At 42.4% G+C, this 21,999-nt stretch overlaps 4 protein-coding genes across 4 annotated transcripts; 2 read left to right on the top strand and 2 right to left on the bottom strand.

Annotated features, from left to right (window-relative positions):
- Window positions 1–77: 77 nt before the first annotated feature.
- On the bottom strand, window positions 78–2,041 carry LOC115023804 (probable E3 ubiquitin-protein ligase ARI5). The gene is made up of 4 exons (XM_029455062.1): window positions 1,883–2,041; window positions 1,607–1,707; window positions 1,027–1,200; window positions 78–806 (listed from the first exon to the last, which is right to left on the bottom strand). Exons 1-4 carry the CDS (start codon window positions 1,971–1,973, stop codon window positions 351–353), a joined length of 822 nt encoding a protein of 273 aa, XP_029310922.1. The 5' UTR covers window positions 1,974–2,041; the 3' UTR covers window positions 78–350.
- A 2,072-nt stretch (window positions 2,042–4,113) lies between these two features.
- Window positions 4,114–9,301, top strand: LOC115023417 (uncharacterized). Its single transcript, XM_029454371.1, has 12 exons — window positions 4,114–4,221; window positions 4,310–4,388; window positions 4,468–4,570; window positions 4,678–4,799; window positions 4,990–5,060; window positions 5,144–5,269; window positions 6,023–6,118; window positions 6,204–6,335; window positions 6,432–6,560; window positions 6,662–6,699; window positions 6,962–7,002; window positions 7,090–9,301. Exons 2-12 carry the CDS (start codon window positions 4,355–4,357, stop codon window positions 8,682–8,684), a joined length of 2,487 nt encoding a protein of 828 aa, XP_029310231.1. The 5' UTR covers window positions 4,114–4,221; window positions 4,310–4,354; the 3' UTR covers window positions 8,685–9,301.
- Window positions 9,302–9,656: 355 nt separating this feature from the next.
- oxa1l (OXA1L mitochondrial inner membrane protein) lies at window positions 9,657–13,812 on the top strand. Its single transcript, XM_029454778.1, has 11 exons — window positions 9,657–9,812; window positions 10,666–10,800; window positions 11,198–11,329; window positions 11,424–11,724; window positions 11,876–12,019; window positions 12,128–12,213; window positions 12,451–12,615; window positions 12,744–12,848; window positions 12,980–13,142; window positions 13,241–13,321; window positions 13,576–13,812. Exons 1-11 carry the CDS (start codon window positions 9,702–9,704, stop codon window positions 13,695–13,697), a joined length of 1,545 nt encoding a protein of 514 aa, XP_029310638.1. The 5' UTR covers window positions 9,657–9,701; the 3' UTR covers window positions 13,698–13,812.
- Window positions 13,813–13,980: 168 nt separating this feature from the next.
- slc7a7 (solute carrier family 7 member 7) lies at window positions 13,981–21,394 on the bottom strand. Its single transcript, XM_029454779.1, has 11 exons — window positions 21,219–21,394; window positions 20,611–20,663; window positions 19,073–19,706; window positions 16,742–16,867; window positions 16,507–16,651; window positions 15,910–16,033; window positions 15,724–15,827; window positions 15,529–15,625; window positions 15,288–15,437; window positions 14,902–15,085; window positions 13,981–14,728 (listed from the first exon to the last, which is right to left on the bottom strand). The coding sequence occupies exons 3-11, from the start codon at window positions 19,563–19,565 to the stop codon at window positions 14,661–14,663; spliced, it is 1,491 nt and encodes a 496-aa protein (XP_029310639.1). The 5' UTR covers window positions 19,566–19,706; window positions 20,611–20,663; window positions 21,219–21,394; the 3' UTR covers window positions 13,981–14,660.
- Between the last annotated feature and the right edge of the window lie 605 nt (window positions 21,395–21,999).

Below are 21,999 nucleotides of genomic sequence, written 5' to 3'. Positions count from 1 at the left end.
CGGCTACAGCTCCTCTATAGGAAATCTATTCACATACATGCACCTGTTTAACAATAAATACACATTCTGCATTCATGTCATGTTAAAGGTACCTTTATTTAGTGACACATTTATTACTGATGAACTATTATTGGACAAAGATCCATTCTAAGGAAGCAGCCTTCAGTGGCAACGTTACAAATGGTACAGTATGCAACATTATGAGGAAACACAGCAGATATTGTGAATGCTCTACACGTTTGGTTTCGGTGGCAATCTTACAATGAAATCTAACAGGAAAAGTAAAAGATAGCATGATAGAGGAAGGCAGTAAGCTATATCACGAGGACTGAATGTGTGCAGGTCCCCTCTTAGTTTCTGCGCCACACAGGTATGGAGGTTTGTCTGGGAGCGACGCCATCACTGCACTGTATGAAGTAAGAGCTCGTCTCCAGGCATTTAGGAGTGAGCTTCAGACACACAAAGCAGAACTCAACCAGACAGCGAGGACAGATGATGTTCTTACAGCCCAATTTGTCGTGCTCCACCCTCTGACCACAGGTGGGACAGGCCCGGATGGAGGGACACGGCTTGAGACCTTCCACCTGCTGGAGGACGCTGGTCTTGCAGTTCTTCAGGAGCTCGAGGTCGTGGTTGATGCAGCCGTCGTTGTCGCAGCGGTCAGAGCGCGGAGCCGCACCTTTCCACTGCTTCATACACTGCCAGCAGAACTCGTAAAGTGTCTTCTTGTCTGCTACGCAGACTGTGCACCGCACACTGAGGTTGGTCGGGTCCTCTCGCTCCACATAGGTTTTACACCCAGGACACTGTTGGGAAGGATGTGAGCATAGTCATTAAAGGAAAAGTTCAACATTTTGGGAGATCTGGAAATCTTATTGGCTTTCCTGTCGACAGTTAGATGAGAAGATTGATACATGTCTCACATCATTATTAATATGTTGTATCTCGTTTGCATAACCTGTACAGTAACATGTTTTACACTATGGGACTTTTAAGTGAAGGAAGACACAACACCAGGACACTCACTGTTTTGTAATCACAGTATTCCGAGGCAGCCAGACGGGCCATGTTCTCTTCAAAGTACTGCATCTCTTCAGCTTGCAGCACCGCCAGCCTGCGCACCTCTTGATAAGACCACTCTTTCTCACACTTCTTCAAGGTGCCGTCCTTTAAAGCAGGGCACTTAAATTTGTACTGGCCCTGAAATTAAAAAGGACACATTATGTTATATTGCCAGTCGAAGATGTGGAGTTGAGCATCCTTTACGTAAGAAAGCTAAGAAAGGTGTAATTCAAAAATAATAAATCGACATCATTCTAAAAGTCAGTTGCACACAGAGGACATGACGCTGTAGAAAAGTCCTGTTTTCATTTCTTAATTGGCAAGAATGAAACAAAAAAATAACATGCATGAAAGTGATATAGGTATTAGGAAGTTAGTTTGCCAAATGCTTATTTAAAGGGTAATATGTGCGTCAAAAATTAAACATGGTAGTTTTAAAAAGTTGTCAAAAAGGGCTCTATTTTTATTGGCGGTGAAATGCAGAGTCAGAAATATGTTTCTAAAACACACCTTCGTGCTCTGTAAATGAAATGGTGGAAAGTACCTGATCCAGCAGGCTGCGACACCACCCAGTGAGAGACTCTGGGGTGACGGCATGACCGCAGGACATCTCTGCTCGGAGAGTCTCGTCTCCCTCCTCTGGAGCTGAGGGGCACAACAAGAGCAGACATTGAACTCAACATCACAGTCACTTATATACAGTACTGCACATCCAACATGGAGGATCACACCTGCCTTCCTGTAGAGAAAAATTCAGAATATAATGCCTCACATCTCCCTCTGTTCAACAAATCAACAAAGTGAAGTTGTTGGTGCTTACGCATTGGATCCAGATCATCCTGTCTGTTGACAAACTTCAGAGTCGTGTCTTTGGGGTCGTATCTTTTCTGGTCCTGACCTTGTGTAGTCATTTTGTTTCAGCTTCTTCTCTGTGTCTGCAGTCTGCACTCAGAATGAGCAGTGAATGAAATGAAGCTGCCTTTTCTCATTTTTTTGTTTCAGTTTCTCCCCAGCTGTTACAAGAAGTCACGTGAACGCAGCTTGGATTCCCCGTCTTTACTTTTGCATTTCATTTTATTGATATAATATTTCATTTTATTTATTTATTTTAAGGACATCTTTGATTTATGGCTTTATTTATAGGGAAAAGTCCCATATTGTGCTGTTTGTATGTTATTTAATAAAATAAAATAAATTAAACCCAACAATTTCGAAAGGATTGATCCATATAATATGTATTTGTGATACTGATAATAATTCTGGTTTTAACATCTTGGTGTTAATAAAATGTTTCACAACAGTTTCTTAGAGGACAATCAGAGGATCAGGGGAGCTGGTAAACAAACGGGACTTTGCTCAGATGCCAAACACTGCTGGAATATAAGGGGATTTCCACTTATCACTTCAGCACATTCATATGTTGGCTGTTCAGAAGAGATATTATGTAAGGCTTTTAAAAAAAAGATGTAATGGCAGGACTGGGTGCTGTTACGAAACGCGTTAGTGCAATCAGTAAAAGCACAGATTGGTTCAAAAGTCATGCAGCTACACAACCTGCATGTGTTTCACAAAAAAACAACAACTGGCACAGAATAAATTAACAATATAGTCAACAATGTTGATGATCATTGTAATTACTTTAAGACGAAAGTGAAAGTACCACCGACTCTCTCACGTCAGATCAAAACAGCCAAACAACGCCCTGACTCGCCATTATCTCTCTCTCAGCGGCCGAGCAACTCGCACCCAAAACAGCGCAACAATAATGGGGAAAGTCTACCAGGTCGTGGTGCACGGATTGAGAGATCAGAAGATGGTGATCGACCTGTGCAACACAGATGAGCAGTTTAAGAAAATGACAGTGCTGCAGCTGAAGGAAAAGATATTAGAGAAGCTTCCCGGGAACCCAGGTAGGAGCCTTCAGTGAGCTTGCAGCTAACTTGACATGCTGGCATGAGTTTGAATTTTGTTTAATCATATTTGTCTATCAGTAGAATATCCCCAAATTCTTCCCATGAAACGAGGGTGGCCTCGCACCTTCTTTTTATTATCCTTGAAAGCATTTGATAGTCGGCTGTACTGCTATATACACTGTTGGATAGTTTAACCAATAACAATACATCATATAGTAGTATGAAGTATAAAGTAGCACAAAGATACTCATGCAAAGAACAATTAGGCTACCTCAAAGTTGTATAGTACTCGTTTATACTCATTTTATGATGTCTTGATTAAATCTGGGTCAAATTTATTCGAAAAATGACATTTTAGACTAAAAAGGTCAAAAGTCCTTTTGCAGTTTGTCTGTAGTTGCAAGGTTAAGAGAGTATATTTGAACTTGACATTTTAAATGATGTAGTAATTATGATTCTTTCTGTTCATGTCTGTCTTTCTGTGTGTGTGTGTACAGACATGGAAGCTCTGCGGTTGGTCTTCGCAGTCAAGATGCTGGATGGAGACCACAAGCTGCTGGAGGAATATGGAATCCAGCACCAGTCCGTCATCCAAATGGTGTTGAGGGTTTCTGGAGGACTGACCGCTTGACCATCTCCATCTCCTCCTGCGGATGTTTACACATTGTAAGCTTTACTGTATGGGCTATTTTATTGTAATAATCCTTTTTATATTCCCATGTTATAAAAAGATGTTGCTGTTGTACAGAATAAAAACAAACTCTGTCTAATGACTTGTATTGGCCTCATTATTTAATGTATCAAATACAGGGGTCCATGTAAGGGCATATATTTTTTACAAATCTCAAAGTTCACTACACAGTGTGCTTATAGGGATTTTATAATATGCAAAAAGCTATTTAGTTATGGATATGAATATGGTATAAGCTTCCATATGATCCACAATCAGGAAATGTGTAATTTATCACCCTATAAGATCATTTTGTGTCATCCAGCAGCTGCATTTACTGCGTTCATGTCCTCCTGTAAAGCATGTAGAGTAGCTTATGATTCATTTCCTTGTCAGTCTTGCGTCTTGCGTGTGTTAGATAAAGTATGTCCGACACACCCTGAATGCAGCATTGGTGCTGGTTTGTAAGAAATGAAAGAGAAAGTATAGCCAGGGATGTGTTTTAAAGGAGATACTGTTCGTGTGCGTCGACAATACACAGAGGACATAACTTGTGTACTGCGGGAATGTCTGAAGGTAGGCTTATATGTGTCTGCATTTCTGTTCGTTTCCAAAACGATTGATTTATTATTGATTCACCAGTTGATTGTCAAATCCTTTGCAGCTGACAGTGTAGAAGTGGAGTAATACGATCGTCCTAAGAAGCAAAATGAGTTTTTTCTACACATGTGTGCCCTCTCTCGGTAAGATATAGGTACGTGCTGTACAGTAATGGCATGAAGACAGTTCTGCAATTTACATGAATTATTATTAATTTCACAGGCGATAAGTTTCATGGCTTGTTAAACCAAGGAGCAACATGTTACCTGAACAGTGTGCTGCAGGTGCTTTACATGACCGAAGACTTCAAAGAAGCTGTGGAAGGGTTTGTTACAAAGTTCAACTTCCTGCCATATAATGCACTAATTTGTATTGAGACTATACAGTGTAACTTTGTGTCTCTTATGACCACTATTTCTTAATTTTGTTTAGGCACTGCTGTAAAAATCCTGACACTGAGTGTATTGATCTTCAACTTTCATCCTTGTTTGATGAACTAAAACAACGTACCGCATACACCTATAAAATAACAAAGAAGCTGAGCATCGACAAAGGTACAGGACGGTGGCACACAGAACAACAGAGTCTTTGAAGAGGCTATACTGTCTGGGAAATGTAGTAGTATCTGCATCCTGTGCACGAAGTGTTAATAGACATGTAATTTAAGCACTGCTGATAGATAATATCTCATAACTCTTATGTTGTTAAAGAAAAACACACTGATTTCTGCTCTTCCCCCTTCAGTGTATGAACAACGCGATGCTGCTGAGTACTTTGAGAAGATTTTAGGTCTGACCAGTTCTGATGCATCACAGGTAAAGATCCTCATCAATATCGAAGGGAATCTGTACATTAAATGAAAAATACTTAGTAAGTCTCTGTATTTTTGTGCTTTCAGATCTTCCACGGGGAGTTGACACACAAGACCACATGTTCTACATGTAAGATTGATACCGACGCTGCTGGGGCATTTTGGAATCTTCCTCTTGCATTGGTGAATTCGTACTGTGAAAAATATAGCGTGGTAAGAATCTGACAACAACAGCACACTTCAAAGCATTTTTCTGTTGCCAGGGGATAAACACCATTAACATTAATATGTGTGGTGTATCAAAAACTCCCTGGAAAGACATGTATGAACACTTTAGAGCCGTTAGAAGTAGGGTTGTATGAGTTACTTTCATAGTCAGTGTATAACCTATAATATAGTGGTCGGCACAAACCCAGTTTGGAGAAGCAGGCAGGAGTACCAGCACAGAAACAAAGCCATGTACTGCTGTGGACAGGGGCATCAACATCAGTTTTAACGTACGCTTTATTTAGAATATTTTCACTGCTTTACCTTGCTGTCAGACAGCCCTTTCCGACGAAGGAACTGATTTATGCTCGCTTCAAAGCCACCAGGCTCCATTAACGAAACAATCATTTCACCTGGCAGAACAATTCCCGTGTTCTGCCAGGTGAAATTACTGTTTTTTATCAATGGAGCCTGGTGGCTTTGAAGCGAGCATAAATCAGTTCCTTCGTCGGAAAGGGCTGTCTGACAGGAAGGTAAAGCAGTGAAAATATTCTAAATATTTTTTTAAGTGGCCTAAATGCGTTTCTCCTGACAGCAGTACATAACTTAGCCTCCGTGCCGTAACTCCTGTCTGCTTCTCCAAACTGGGGTGTGTGCCAGCTGCCATTTTCTGTAGGTAGGTGTGACTGTGGATAAGTATCTCATACAATACAAAGACAAAGGGCTCATTTCAAATGACATGAGTGCTTTTTTTATCAGGTGAATGGCATTAAGGAGTATTTCACAGATTTGAAATTCAGCGGAGAAAACCAGATGTACTGCGACGTGTGTGATGCCAAGTCTGATGCTACTATTGTGAGTAATAAGAAAATGTGTTTCATGGTGTTATAACTGCATTATAACACCATGATGATCCATGTTGTGGACCTGCTCCTTTCAGACATGTGTAATAAAGCATCATCCAGAGGTTTTGATGCTGCTGCTGAAGAGGTTTGAGTTTGACTACAGTTACATGACATATGTCAAAATCAACTGCCCTGTGGAAGTCCCCCGCACCCTACAGATACCAGAGGTATGTATGCATGCAGTGTGTTTTTAACATTTCGTCATGACGCATTTCTTATTCATTCCTGATCCTAATGTCTGTCATGTTTACCATGGTGATCAGAATCAGACCTATGAACTGTATGCGGTCGTGGACCATTTTGGAGATCTTAGAAGTGGACATTACACTGCAACAATCAAATCTGAGGGTGATGAGAAATGGTATAACTTCAATGATGACAGGGTCACATTGGTAAGACTGATCACTTTAACTCCAGCGTTGTCGAGACTGACATATTACAGTGTAACAAGCTGATTCATCGTGTTATGTTTGGTTATTCTTTTCACTTACAGCTTGATTACCAACCATTCCAAGTGGATAACTCCGTGGAGTAAGTTTTAATCCTTTAGTTTATTTAGTACAGTTCACTTGAATAACCACATATAATTATCTGTCATCATATGTTTGAAGTCTTGTATGACACCGCAGATTATTTCTCTCGTTCTCCATCTATACAAATATCATTGTGTATCTCCCAATATCTGCATATTTATCCAAACACCGATTTATATATGCATGCACCAAAGCATCCCGACATTTTGCTGTATTTGAAAATGACTTTACTTTTTTCTTCCCACATTTTCTCTCACTAGATCTGGCAGCGCTTATCTTCTTTTTTACAGGAAGAAGACAGGTAGGACAGCAAACATCATGCTTACTGATGTGCAGTGTTCAAATTGCTTGGTACTTTGCCTCAATTTAATGTATACCTATTTTACAGTGCCTGCTGCAGATACGTGTACTCAGGACATCAGAGAAGCGTCTACTCCTAGAGGCTCCTCGCTTGCTACCAGTGATACCCATGACCAATGTCAAGATGTTATAATGGAGATGGAGACAGAGGAGGTTGAGGGGTCAGCAGGAGCGGGTTATGACACTGCAGTGGTTGTTTCCATCGACAGAAGTGTAGAAACAGGAATCAAAGACTTTGTCAGTGTTGATGACCAGAACAAAAAGAGAGAACTCTTCTGTAGTGAAACTGAACTAGAGCAGAGTGTCGACGATGAGGTCAATGACAGGGCAAGACCAGAGGTTGTTAGAGACAGGAGATCACAGGAGGGTCTGGAGGGTGATGACACACACAACACATCATATAACTATCAGAAGTACAAGCAGGAAGTCGACAACATGTATTCTCAACAAGTTTGTGTTGACATGCAGAAAGAGGAGGAAAGCAGGGCAGTGGATGTGAATAGAGACAAGGATGGAAAGGTGGAAGGTGATGAACAGCTAGGAAGGAGAGGAATAGCTCCAACGAAGTACCTTAAGAGGGATGCAGAGCATCACGATGATGAAGGATTACATGATGTTAGACAGGACATGTATGAAGAGCAGAAGGGTAAACAGGAAGTTGGACAAGATTATGACCTCAAACCTTTTACTGAGGACAGACAGGGATACAGGGAGAGGATTGAAATAGATGATAAGGTGGACAAGGAAAGAAAACTCGGTGACCTCTACTTTCAAGACGAAAGAAGAGTTGTTGATAGTAAACAGAACATACCTAAAGATGATCACAGGATTAAACTGCTAACAATTAGTAGCAGGTTTGATCAAAGTCATGAGCAACAGAGAGAGGAGAGCGATGTTAAAGGAGACAAGCAACAAAAGAGAGGAGATGATAAACATGTACAAAGAAAAGGAACATCAGAGAGACAAGACTTTGGTCAGGATCGAGAGGATCAGAACAATGGAAGATCAGATGATGTTAGACAGAACAGATCAGAGCGAGATGATGAGCACATTCAAAGGAGAGCGGATTCTTCTCTTAAACGAGGAGGTTCGGCAGGAAGCAGAAGACAGGGGGACTCTCAAGCTAAACCAGGAGCTAGATGTAATGAAGATACAATGGAAGGAAGGTGTGGTTCAACGCAGTCCAAAATAAAACTCCATGGGAAGATAATTGAAGAGGAATTTAGGCAAACCAACAGTGGTGTTCAAAGAAGCAGCGAGACGAAGAACATAAGAATAGAAACTGTAGAAGGAACTTCACAAGCAGGCAGGAGTTGGGTAGAATATGAAAGAGAAACAGATGCCAAGGTCACATTGTCAGAGGGAGTGGGCAATTTAAAACTGAGTGACTCACTTTCGCCAAAGCAGGCAGGCAGCAGAGGAATGTCTCAGGCACAAGAACAAGTTGTTGGAACTAAATTTGAGGTGAAAAAAAGAGGCAAGGACAAAAGAAAGTTGCAACGTCAGTCTTCCCCACTGAAGCAAAACAAGAGCAAAAAAAAGAAACGCAACAAAACGACTAGTTGTTTCTCTTTTTTTAAGAAAAGCCGGAAGAATGTAGAGCAGGCTTCAGATACGGAATAAGACACAAATCGTTCATTTAACATGCATGTTATTGTGGTGTGTTTGTAGTTTTAGTTTTTATTGATGCTTATTGATACTCACAATATTGCAGTCTGCTTGCCAGAGACCAGTTTGAGTGTCTGTTTCACAGAGAACCGTTGCTGGTTGCTGCATCACTTCCTGTTTGCCACAGGATTGTTTCTGTGTCAAGAGCAGCAAATGTAAAATGTTTAATAAGACCGGGTTGTTTTAGATTGAAGTGCCTGTTTAGACTCGATGTTTGTCTTTTATTGCTCTTCTCAATTTTGTCAAATTTACACTGTTGAAGAAATATTGACCTTTTAAAGGAACAGATTGCACTGAATGTAATATCTAATGTGATTTAACACGAGATTGTGTTAGGAAGTAAAATTCAAATGTAAAATCAAAATGTATGTTCTTATTTTACTGTTAAGTACTATCTTCATTTAATCAGGCCTTTTGCACACTACATGTAAACGATTGCTGCAGTGCCCACTGACTAATGTCATAGATGCTTTAGATTTTATGTTTCTCCCTTTAAACCAAACTATTGTAATCATTTGTAGTGAAACTGTGTGTGAAATAATAATAAATAATAATAAAGAAAATGAAATGCATGCACATATACTGTTTTGTGGAAAGTCAAAGGTTATGATGGCCGGAGAGATTACCTTACATTCTCCAATATAAGCGTGTTATACCCTAAAACAGTTTCAAGTTTCCAAAATCACAAAAGACAAATGTTTTCCTTTAATAGGGAATAAACTTCAGGAAGGACAACAGAAGAGGAATAGATGTTGTGTGTGCAGCACAGACACAAATAACAGCAGTAAAATGATGTATATGATATAAAAAGGCAATTACTGTAGATATTGTGTCATTTTATAACCAGTTGAATGTTATTTATCCTACTTAATTCTCAAACATGAACACCAACCATAGGCGAAGCCTATAACTACTGCGTCACGAGAATTGACTCCTCCGGCTTCCCGTAGTAGGCTTCTCTTTTCCTCCAGCATGGCCGCCATCAGGAGCGGGGTGACTCCCGGATGCCTAGCGAGATGTTTCCTGAGACAGACTGGGAAACCGAGCCGAGGCAGTCACCCCCTTTCGGATATTTGGAACCACGTAGGTCTTCTTTACACTTTCATATCCGGTACTTTATCCGTGCTTCTGAAACAAAGACACAAACAGCGACTTTCCTCGGCTAACTCGCTAGCCGGTTAGCATTGCCGCTGCACAGTTATGAGTGCCTTCTGCGTGACTTTGACAGTGATAACCTCTCTAATGAAGACAGCCAAATTATATTTAATGTAGCTGTTAAATCACCAGTCTTTTAAACAAGAACAATATGGGTAGTGTTGCTAGAAGTATTGAAATATGTGCATAAGACCACCAGGAGTGTTATGACATTTATAAAGTAACTATGCTAGCAGGGCTCTGTTAGCAGCTGCTAGTTTTGTCAACAACTACCAAAATATTGCTGCCGAAGTAATGATACTTGTGCTGTTGCTTTACTGTTAGTTTAGCTATGTTTTTAAGGGTGCAAACCTAAACTGGTAACATTTAGTTTAGTCTAAACCCAGCTGCTATGTCCTACTTTATAGCAATCGGCTAAATGCCACCAGAGGTCACTGTATTTAAATGTTCCTGCTGTACATCTGGTTTTCTGGGCTCTAGGTCATAAAGTTCAGTTAAATGCTCAGATAATATAATTCATTTCTAAAAGTTAAAATCCTTCATTATATTGCTATGGTCTTGTGAAGGCAATGTAATATTCTGTAATAGACAGAAGATTATGCAACACATTTAAGAGCTCAGTTTACACATTCAGTTGAGCTGCAGGTTTAGGTCCCCAACTAATGATTATTCTTTTATTACATCATTGTTACATCTTTATTTTTATATATATATATATATAATATTTTTAAAAAATATTGTGTGTCTGTCTGACACTCTGTCCTTCTGGGTTTACAAACAGCGGATGCTCCAGAAGTCCAATCTGCACACCGTTTTTGAGTGTCGCAGTCCTGCCGCCAGGACTCTGCTGGGCCGCAGACAGCATGGGAAGTTCCTCTGGGTCAACGCCATGGCAGTCAGACACAACAGCTCACAGGTGAGTTGGCATACAGGTGATCAGTCTAATGGCAAAGCTGCGGTTGAGCAGAATCGGTAACAAGAAACTCAGGTCATCCTCTTTGGAAATTAAAAGGAAAGAGTATTATGTTGTTGTTTTTTAACCATGTCAGTTAAAGATACATTCAGATATATAGTAATAGTTTGTCTTAAACAACCAGAATTTAAAATATGGGCCTATTTTACGTACCGTGGGTATCCATCTTCCACTGAACAGCTGCCTCTCAACACTACAGTGCTCGCACTAGTGCCTTCAGTTAGTTTTAATAGCTTATAGAGCTGTTACAACCTTTCTGTGTTTCTATATTGGAAGTATCAAAGTCAAATTGTAACAGCTGTTTGAAACCGTTACACCTTGTTTATATTGATATTGGCAGATCCCACCTGAAGATGGAACCATGGCACCTCCAGTGTTGGAAGCTTTTGACGCCCATCCTGTCCTGGAGTCCTCCCCCATCTCTCTGTCCGCTGACCCGACCCCCATCTTCGCACAACCAATCCCAGAACAGGTGCCTGAGACTACATCTGAAGCTAAATCTAAGGCCTTTAGTTAGTTACCTTCTAGCTTTAATGATGTGATTCCATTTTCTTTGGTGTTTTCAGATCCCAGTTGAAACTCTTTCCATGGGAGCACCATTAGTGGACATCTCTCCTCCTCCTACAGTCTTGGATTCCTCATCCGAGCTTTTGTCGACTGACTCTGCCACGGTTTTGTCGCAGCCGTTCTTTGAGCAGGTGACTGACGTCGCACCGACTGCAGTGGAGGTCCTCCAGGCTGTGACGACAGAAACCAGTTTAGCGGAGCTGGGTTTGGCCTGCAATACACCAGTGGGGCTGATCCAAAGCTTGTTAGAAATTATGCACGTGGATCTTGGTTTGCCCTGGTGGGGGGCCATTGCTTTAGGTAAGCAACACTAACATTCAGGCGTCCTGGGAAAGTAGTTCAGGCACTTTTATATCTGAGGGGTGAGCCTCATTTTTAGCGATTCAAACAATGTGCACTGTATTTCTTATCCTCTTCTTCCTGTTTCTGTCATTCCCTCGTTCTCGTATAGGAACGGTGTTGGCTCGCTTGGCTGTGTTTCCCGTCATAGTGAAGGGCCAGAGGGAGGCAGCCAAGTTGAACAATGTTATGCCCCAGATAAGCAAACTGAATAGCAGATTGAGTGAGGCCAAGCAGAGTGGAAACCACTTTGAATGTAAGTACTTCTTTCTTCATTGCGTTTGTCTTTTCAGTCACAATTCAGATGTTTATTAGTGTGTGCTGCTTCATCAACTTGTCATGTGCTGTTGTTTGCATGTTACAGTTTCCAAAGCCTACTCTGACCTGAATTTGTTCCAGAAGAAGCATGATGTAAATCCTCTCCGTGGATTCCTGGTACCTTTGGTGCAGGTCAGTTTATCTCTATATCCTGAAGAATGTTTAACTTATCAAAGCAGCATTATTGTCATGTAAGTACTGCAGTGCTGTAAACATACAGGCTGTTGTTGCATGTAATCATATACACTACATTTCCAGCTCAATTTGTCCATTAAAGAGTGTAAATAAAATAGGAATAGAAATAATATGTGTATAATTAGTATAAAAACAGCTGTTTATGCAGGACATATCACTTATCTGTTCCCCCAGGCACCAGTCTTCATCTCTTTCTTCATCGCGCTGAGGAAGATGTCCACTCTGCCGGTGCCCAGCATGGAGACAGGAGGTCTGCTCTGGTTCACAGACCTGACGGCAGCGGATCCTTTTTACGTCCTGCCTTTGGTCGTCACTGGAACCATGTTCTTCATCCTGGAGGTCAGCCAGCTTTTTACCTAACGTGTCAGAAAGACATTCTGGTCATAGCAACTGTAAAGTAATATTAACAGGACTGAGTTTGTGACAGGTTGTTTTGATCACCGCGTTGGCGCTTTGTCTCTTTTTAGCTGGGTGCTGAGTCTGGTGTCGACAACCCCAACCTGAGAAACATGAAGAATGTGTTCAGGGTCATGCCCTTTGTCATCCTCCCCTTAACTATCAACTTCCCCACGGTCAGTCAGTTTTTGATCTTGTGTTTTTAACTTCACATCATCCTGAAAGGGTAGCAAATGCATACTTAAACCGGCTGCTGCAGACTTTGTACACTCAGTGTCGATCCTTTTCATCCTCAAACAAACCTCAGGCGGTGTTTACCTACTGGCTGACCTCAAACTGCATCTCCTTGGGTCAAGTTTTTCTGTTCAAACACCCCTTGATCAGAGAGAAGTTAGGTATCCCGGTGAGGATCAAACACTCAGCCTCAGCCATGCCCCCAAGTGAGGGCTTTATCGAAAGCATCAGGAAGGGTAGGTGTCTAAACTTCCATCCAATACATTGGGTCTTACGGGCATTTTGATGTGTTGTTGAGTCTTTGTCCATGTTGCAACTGTGGTTTGTTCTCCAGGCTGGAAACAAGCTAAACTGCTCGACGAGATGCAAGAGAGGGAAAGAAGAATCAAAGACAGTCTGCAGATCAGTGCTAAAGGTCAGTCTCAACACTAGTTGTTGGATAAGTAGCTCTAACAAATGAAATGGACTATTGGCTCATGTGTTGAACAAAATACTGTGCCATTCTCGATGCAGCTGAAGAGGTGCTCCCCCTTGTGGCTACTGGCCGTTATTGCAATAATAAGACAATCAATCTTTAAACTGTGATTTAAGGATTTTGATATGACTGTTTTGGAGCATGTGTACTGAAACTGAGTGTGTTTATGTCTTCTCTTCGTCTTCTCTCTGCAGGTCCACTGAGGCAGACTTTTACCCACAATCCCCTGCAGCAGCCCCCGCCCATGGCTGCAGCATCAGCTAAAACCAAGCCAGATAGTGGCAAGGCGAGGCCATGGAAGGACACCATTGGATAAATCCGAGTGATTGCTTCTATACGATTTATGTACATATTTATGGGTGGAAGAGAGGACGGGGAGGAAAAGGGTCGTGATTATGTATTCTAATTAAAATGTCAAATCTTCCTCAAAACATGTATATTGTGTTGTGTTAAGAGTTGATCGGCTGAAAAATAATGCTGAAGTACTGAGGTGTCCTGCTTTTATCAGTTTTACATCATACTAAAGTGAATATGCAAATGAATCGATAATGAAAATAACCGTGAACTGCAGAAACCTCCTTGGAGCAGGATGAAAGACATTTATGTTGAGTAATTTTATTATAAATACACGTTTGCAGCTCAACTGTCACATTTGTTACATTTAACAGACAATGTTTAAGTCAAACACAAAAAAAATAGTAAATTTTAGTAAAAATAGCCCTTCACTGAACCTCACGGCTGACTGTATAAAACATTTATTAACCTTTCCCTCCACATACGTCAGCGTCTCTTTTAATTTCAATTTTCTTTGTGCAAATATTAATAATAATAATAATAATACCGAGGCTGTTTAATATGGTTAGCAATGCTTTTAGTTTCAAAGATGTTCTCCTGTCCACTTAAACAATTTAACCATAATAATAATTTGCCATTTTTTTTTAAAGTCAAATCAAAAAGGTATTACATGTATGTAATTTCACACACAATACTTGTCTTGACATCAATTAAATAATCCTCTGCTAACGCGTACAGTTCAGTAATATAAAGAGGTGTAGATTTCTGTTCTCTCTGAAGTCTCAGTCAGCTAGATGCTTGCCAACAAGCACCCGGGCGCCATCATTCATACATTCATTAACATGATCACCGGGTGACGGGTCAGAGAGCTGGGTCCAGCTCAAGCCCAAATGTTCCGCCCATCGAAACCTATGTGGCGGAGGCGGCGGCGGCGGCGGCGGCTGGCCACGATGAGTTCAAGGCTCTACATTTGAGCGTTGTTGGCCTACTCTTCCTTGTCCATTTCAGTCAGAACAGAGAAGCACACCTTCTGAATCACCACGCCGGATTTAGCTGAAGGAGATGCAGACGAGAGAAAGGTTAAGGCGACCTGTACATCTATTATTCCACTGAATCCAAATGTGAGTATTGACACAGAATTGAATCCAACTAGTAAGTTAGGATTGGGAAAAACTCCCAGGGTGCACTGCAGTTTTCTGAAGCCAAAGTAAAAGTCCTTCTCTTACCAATGAGGCGCCGTAGCCCCAGTGGCCTCTTACTGGCCGGGGTGTAGATACAGAGGAAGTAAACGGGCACTCCTGACAGGGCGATGCCGATGCCGATCAGGGAGTTGATGGTGTCACTGTAAAGCGGCACCACCACCAGGAAGACGGTCAGCACGCAGAAAATGATGGGGAAGAAGAGACTGAGCTGAGGAAGGAAAAGGGGGGGGGGGGGGGAAACAAAGTAGTGTTTAAAGCCTTTTGTGGCTCCAGAGGGAGCCGTGTGAAGTCACTTGAGTCAGTTAGGGCTGAAGACTACAAGTTCAAAGATGGAAATAATCCGAGGGGGGGTTTGTTGAGTTGCATTGTGGGTAATGTAGTGTAATGTCTCCATGGTTCTGCTTCCTTACCTTCAGTGGCCTCTTTCTGTCCGGCTGCTTCCAGCGCAGATACAGTTGCCCCAAGATGGACAGCCCAACAAAGAACCAGTAGCTGAAGCTGTAGTAGTTGATCAGCCTGAAGACGTCTTCTACACACAAGTATATCAGAGCCATGACGCCCTGCGGAGATGTACGAGAAGCATCGTAAGTCAGACTGTAACACAGCGGTGGGATACAATATAGAGAAAAAAGACGGTGAGGGCTGACTGACGTTGAAGAGCAGGGCGGGGACGGGAGTGTAGCGGTGGACGTGGATCATGCACAGGTAGTCGGGCAGGTGGCCCTCTCTGGAGCCCACGAAGAACAACCTTTAGAGACACAGAAATATGCAACGATGATGTTGATGGACGCAATGAGTAGGGTGCTGATGACACGGAGATGAAATGATGGCCAAACATTCCCTCACCTGGAGGAAGCCAGGATGGAGGCGTTGAGTCCTCCGAAGCAGGAAAGAGCCACAGCTAAGGGAATAGTCCAGTTCATAACGCCAAACACCTGGTCTGCAAACGTCTGCAAAGAGAAGATTCAATGTGATGAATGCACCTGATGGATGTACACACAAAGGGATTTGTCGAGGATTATATGCACTTACCACAGCCACAGCGTCACTGTCTAAGATCGCATTCATGGGGAGGATGGTGTAGTAAGCCACGTTTGTCAGAATGTAGATCACGGTGACGATGGGCATGGAAATAGCGATGGCCAGTGGCAGGTTTCTGTAGTACACACAAGCAAACAGCAGAGGGAAGCAAAATAAATGAGATACACGAAGCGAGTGAGATTCAGATTCATGAGTCTCTGGGTTAAAAACCAATCGACCCCGTGGGTGAGGGGAGGATGGGGATTGGGATAAATTGGGGCTGTTTGTCACTTAATCTCCCTGGGAACTCTGGGAGAGGCTTGTGATCCAATCACATGTGTCGTCTTGCTTCATTTGATCAGCGTTGGGCACTGTGAATCCCAGGAACGCACTTTGAATATAATGACTACAGATTCACAAGTGTGAAGTAAAATGTAAGAGCGAGTGTGTGTGTGTGTGTGTGTGAGATACCAGCACAAGACAACACTCATTCAAAATTTGACTCGTCTATGTCTGGGAGAAACACATGATGGGAAGAGATCTGATTTAAAGGCACAATTAAGTTGGTGTGCTTCCCCCTTTTTACGATATCTCCAGCGCTCTCCTCACCTCTCTGGGTTCTTGATCTCCTCTGTGACAAAGTTGAGGGTGTCCCATCCAGAGTAGGAGAACAGAGCAGAGTACAGAGCCAGAGCAATGTGTCCTGGATCCTGAGAGGAGTCATCGAACATGCCCTCGAAGTTCTGTGTGTAACCTGTTTTTTAGCACCAAAGCATTTGGGTTAGGGGTATGTGTTTTTAAAGATATTGTGGTGTATTCAAGATGAAAGAGAAGAGGTGGTGACCTTGTCCCAGCTTCACCAGGCCTGTGATGATGACGGCGATGAGAGCGATGACTTTGGCGTAGGTGAAGAAGTCCTGGACCCTGGTGCCCCACTTTACATAGGCGCAGTTCACAAAGGTTAGCAAACCTGAGGTGAGTGGAAGCAACCAAAGCACACGCATAAATATGGATATATTACACACACACACACACACACACAAATAAATCCTTGAACTCAGTGCGGTGACATTTGCTCTGTAAACCTAGTGTGTGCCGGCATGTTTCCGTGTGACAGCACGGCTGATTTAAGGAAATGCTGCTGCTGACTCAAGCAGACTGGTCTGTTGTTTTTCAGACGAGGAAACAGCTGAGTGCAGCACTACCTGACACACACACAAATATACACACACAAGTGCACACACAGGTTTTTACTTATTGACTTACAGCCTGATATGAATGATAGGAAAAGTCTTAACTTCAACGTTTTTCCATTGAAGTTCTTGGAAAACATGTTTTCGTGCTTCTTTCTGTGACTTATCTCTCTCTGGGCTCTTATCAGCACATGATCCTTTCAAGTTCGTAAACTTGGCCACGTCATAGATTGTCAGCTCATTTTTAATGAGAAACCTGGAGATAAACGATTTTTCTTGTGTAAATCCTCCTCTTGACTCTACAAGTCTCGCAAGCGCTGATAAAAAACAAACTCACCTGCAAACCAGCTGAGTGGACGTAATTTATCTACAAGTCAAAGCGCTGCCGCTCTCTTATTGCTCCACCATGACCTCCATCACCGAGACGTTTAAAGAAGAAACAGGATTACAACACCGCCCCTTGCTCCACCTTCATCCGCACTGAGGGGACGAATCATAACACTATCATCTTCCCCCACTTGACAGTTAGAAGATCATAACATGCCCGTTCCCAACAGGAGGCCCGATCGAATACAATAAAACACACAGCCCCGGACGGAGGCAACCGGCGATGAGCGATGGAGAGGGAGACTTTGCCACACAGAAGTAGAGGCGTGATGTGTTGACAGTGAAAGGTTAGAAGGGTGGGAGGTGTGAGATCGGGTTTAGGAGGCCAGCTGACTGGTAGTGGAGGTCAAATACGGTCCAGATGTGAAGTGAAATGGAAATCTTTAGACTGTGAACTCTCGTGCAGGTGGGAAGCTCTGACATCCAGGTCAACGGATGATGGATGGCAAAAAGCGTTAAATTTACACGTTATTGAGCGAGTGAATGAGGAGGGGTTTTATTACTGCTGACTGATGCAAGTTATTGAGTCACATGACTCAGAAACATGGGAAGCAAATCTGCTTTTCTGATAGGTTGTAGATCGCTGGATGCAGAACCTACGTTGCATGGTGATATCTGAGGTTTGTTCATCCCATTGAAACGTTGGTATTGATAAATATTTAAATTACTAAGTCAATAATCATTAGATATAAAGCCAAGATTTCTCTCTGCTATTCAAAAGTATGAGAAATAAAGTAAACATCTTGACTCACGATCAGAATAGTAAGATTAAAAGCAACTACAATAGGATAAATTGGGCGTACAGAGGCCCCGTTTCCCGTAGAGTAAACGTTTTAACTGACAGGAAGTTTGGCTTTTATGCTTCGCTCCTGTGCTGAGCTGGCAGTAGCCCGTTAGCCTCTCAGGTCAGAGTCTCACTGCAGGACTTTAACTCACCGCTATCACCTCTCCTCCTCTGAGAACTGCTTATCAGTGCATGGCACAAGTGGGTGGACGCATGAGTAATATTTATTGTTATAGCAAACTAGCACAATATGCATTTTTTATTTTTTTATCTTGAACATCAGGGCTTGTCTGTAACATGTAACTTTGGCTTCTTGTCTCGGGGTCAGGTTGCCTGAGCGTTGGTATTTCCTCGCCTCCTAAATTGTGCTCTGCAGTTTTGTAAATTTCTTGTTAGTTTGATTCATTTGTCAGCTTTGCTCTTTCTTCAGCGCCATTGTGTTTCTAGTTACCTCGGCAATCTGGCCCACATCCCACATCCACTTACCTTTTACATTTAGGAACCGTTTCTTGCGGTTCCCATAACTACGACCACAAGTTGTGAGTCTAATCCTCACGTTCGAGACGTCACGCCAGGATTTCCTAATCTGAGATTGAGGTAAATGTCTAACCCTCTTCCTAAATTTTAGGACACGCTCAGTTCCTCTTCTTTTGATGTCAGTGAGTCTTTCTGCTGCAGACGTGCTGACTGCAGCAGTGGTGTCACCATTTTTCACTTCTCTAGTCTATAAAGCTCACGTGCTCTCTTTTAGGTGGGAGACTGTGGCACACACACACACACACACACACACACACTCCAGATGTGTACTTACATATGCAAGCAGCAGCCAGCAGCCGGTTGGCCAAGTATGGAGCTATACAGGTGGGGAAGATGGGCTGCACCATGTAGTTGGAGAAGGTGATGGCTATGACGGCCTGGCTCGTCGGCTCTATGATCAGCAACGACGTCCACAAGCGAATGAAGGCCATGAAACCCCCAAAAGCCTCCAGGATGTAGGCGTAGGAGGCGCCCGACTTGGTGATGGTGGTCCCCAGCTCAGCGTAGCACAGGGCCCCGAACACGGAGAAGATCCCTCCGATGGTCCACACCAGCAGGGAGAGTCCGTAGGAGCCGCTGTGGATGAGGACGCCCTTGGGTGAGATGAAGATCCCCGAGCCGATCATGTTCCCCACGATCAGGCAGACCCCGTTCAGGAGGGAGATCTCCTTCTTCAGCTTCATGGACTCCTCTGTATCGTTAGACTTTTCAGATTTGGGGCCGCCATTGTTCGCCTCTTGCGTTGGGGCAGGGCTGTAAGACGCCATTGTTTGTGTTTTTGGTAGTTTATTGATAAATTAGGAGAGCCAGAAACAGGATTTCAGTCACAATGGGAGAGCTTTTCACGTAGATGTGAGACTGAAGACCTAAAAGTTGCACCGCAGTTATCTGTGATCGTCTCCACCCATCTGTGGAGGAAACGCACGTCATATCAGTGATGAAGTTGCCATGGACAGTGACTTGTCATAGCATACATACAGCAAATACTTGTGTTGTTTCAAACCAAACAAAAACATATTTACATGCCAACGGCGCTAATGTGGGAACAAACATGCAAAGAAATCACATAATACCACATTGGTGGACACTGTTGGATTTGAGAGCCATTAGGCCGAACAGCAAATGGCCTTTTAAGGTTGAGTGTATTGACAGAGAGGAGAGGGAGAGGAGCAAACACGTCACATGCCTGAAAACACTAGCTCTTCATTAGTAACCATACTAGCTGAAGAAGAATTACCAACTGAAACACACAAACATTTTTGACCTATAGCGTTCCCATCAATCCTCCTACACACACACACACACACACACACACACACATGCAGAGTTTGAGAGTGTCAGCACAGTGGCTGCTGGTCACATGTTTTCCAAAGTTCATCATCCTCAGCATGTATGGAGACGCATTCAATAAGTTCACTCTTAGCTAATGAACACAATCTAGTGTATAAATAGACAGCATTTCAAATGAGCTGCTCTAAATTTAATGAACTGTGAATGCAGTTTTGAATGAGAAAGGCTGTGCTGCGTCCAGGCCAAAATTGCAGCGTAGTACAGTAAGGTTTCCAAGACAAATGTGCAATCTGTAGAATAAAAATCAACCAAACATTTCAAACCCTTCAAATCCCCCGACACTTCTCGATGAGCAGAGCCACACAGACACTGATCAAACAACTGAGAACAGTGACTTTAGCATGTAGGAAACTTGAGCTTTGATACCTCAAAAGAAAGAACAGTGAGGTAGATTTTAACCAGAACATTAAGAATACGACATCTTGTGAGTGGAAGGTAAGAGTGACTGAAAAGTTCAGATACCTTGAGGCCGCAGCAGCAGCAGATCAGCAGCACGTGGCTTCACCAAGGAGTGACTGCGAAAGGAGAAAGACAGTAGATTGAGTCTTCCTGCATGTGATCAAACGCGTGCCACAGAGGCAAGGCACTTACAGAAACGAGTGCAAGGTCCAAAAGCTGCTGATAAGTATAGTCCTTCATGAGTTACTCAAGGTTACATCCTGGATCCAGAAAATCCTCTCAACTCAAGTGTATAGGGAAATATTTCAGCTCCTTTTTTTGGAGGCACTCATAGAGCATGTATTGGTAACCTTTTATTATCCTGAGGCGTTTGAATGATATCTGAAAGATGATATTGAGGAATCACTTGCAGAATGTTTGGGTACCTACTTGTAAAAGATGTGTTACATCACACTATAGGCTGGATCACTAGGCTCACTAGTTTTACTTGATTGGATTTCAATGACGCACTTTTTTACAAACAGTGCTGAAAGATAACAAGGCACACGTGCACTGATATTACAGGTTAATAAATGATAAATGGGCTGGCGTTGTAACTCCTTGAGTCATTAGGAGAAGCCCTGGTGACTAGATACAGTCAAGTAGAAGCAGCAGTTATTAGGGAGACTCACCTTGTCCATACGCGTTTCAGTTCCGTGTGCGCGTCTCCTCATGGGTGTCCAACCTGATTCCAGATCATGTGTAATGTCTAATGTCATTCACCTCTTCACACCAGCTCACCCTCTCATTGTTCTTCCTCTCTTTGTACAGTCAGTACCAAACCTCGTCGTGCGTCTTCCTCCTCACGCAGCTGTTTCCTCTGGTTTGACTCTGCCGTGTTCCTCCGCGCTCTTCAACTCACGAACTTGTGGCTTTTATGTATTACCAGAGGTTTCTACTGTCAAGGAAACGAGTCACACGAGGGGAGGGGAGGCTAAGTGTGTCTCCTGAGTGAGTTATTATAGAATGATGGGGTTTTAATTAAATTATCGCGCACATCAAACAAGTGTTATCATGTGCAGAGGAACTGGCAGTCTTTTGATAGATGTTACAGTGAAACAACTGCACAGCAATAGAGATAACATTATATAATCCTATTATAAAAGGATAATAAAATACGATGAGTAGGACACTCACAATTACCATTTCTAAACTAATCAAAATTGTTTTGATATGACTAGTAGGCTATAAAAGAATATGTATCCAAGTACACATTTTGAGGTACTTTACTTGAGTAATTCCATTTGATAGTTACAAGGGACTTTACAGATTTAGATTATTAATACAAAATATTATCAACAAATAAAATATGATATGAATTAAGCTACACAGCAGTATATAAAGTACTTACATTATTTAAATTCTGTATAATGAGTTACTTTAGGTAGCTTAAGTACATGTTGGTTGTAGTGC

This window comes from Cottoperca gobio, chromosome 18 (genome assembly GCF_900634415.1).
Source record: "Cottoperca gobio chromosome 18, fCotGob3.1, whole genome shotgun sequence".
Lineage (NCBI taxonomy): Eukaryota > Metazoa > Chordata > Actinopteri > Perciformes > Bovichtidae > Cottoperca > Cottoperca gobio.
This window is presented reverse-complemented; position numbering and strand designations above follow the sequence as displayed.

Excerpts from the sequence above, each read along its gene's own strand:
- LOC115023417 (XM_029454371.1), top strand. The coding sequence starts at position 4,355 with ATGAGTTTTTTCTACACATGTGTGCCCTCTCTCG. Across the intron at positions 4,800-4,989 it reads GAAGCTGAGCATCGACAAAG|TGTATGAACAACGCGATGCT; the intron begins GTACAGGACGGT and ends TTCCCCCTTCAG. Across the intron at positions 6,700-6,961 it reads CAAGTGGATAACTCCGTGGA|ATCTGGCAGCGCTTATCTTC; the intron begins GTAAGTTTTAAT and ends TTCTCTCACTAG.
- LOC115023804 (XM_029455062.1), bottom strand. The coding sequence starts at position 1,973 with ATGACTACACAAGGTCAGGACCAGAAAAGATACGACCCCAAAGACACG. Across the intron at positions 1,708-1,882 it reads GGATGATCTGGATCCAATGC|CTCCAGAGGAGGGAGACGAG; the intron begins GTAAGCACCAAC and ends TGTGCCCCTCAG. Across the intron at positions 807-1,026 it reads AATACTGTGATTACAAAACA|TGTCCTGGGTGTAAAACCTA; the intron begins GTGAGTGTCCTG and ends CCTTCCCAACAG.
- oxa1l (XM_029454778.1), top strand. The coding sequence starts at position 9,702 with ATGGCCGCCATCAGGAGCGGGGTGACTCCCGGATGCCTAGCGAGATGT. Across the intron at positions 12,020-12,127 it reads GAGTGGAAACCACTTTGAAT|TTTCCAAAGCCTACTCTGAC; the intron begins GTAAGTACTTCT and ends TGCATGTTACAG. Across the intron at positions 13,322-13,575 it reads TCTGCAGATCAGTGCTAAAG|GTCCACTGAGGCAGACTTTT; the intron begins GTCAGTCTCAAC and ends TTCTCTCTGCAG.
- slc7a7 (XM_029454779.1), bottom strand. The coding sequence starts at position 19,565 with ATGGCGTCTTACAGCCCTGCCCCAACGCAAGAGGCGAACAATGGCGGC. Across the intron at positions 15,438-15,528 it reads TCCCCGCCCTGCTCTTCAAC|GGCGTCATGGCTCTGATATA; the intron begins GTCAGTCAGCCC and ends ACATCTCCGCAG. Across the intron at positions 15,086-15,287 it reads ACAGAAAGAGGCCACTGAAG|CTCAGTCTCTTCTTCCCCAT; the intron begins GTAAGGAAGCAG and ends TTCCTTCCTCAG.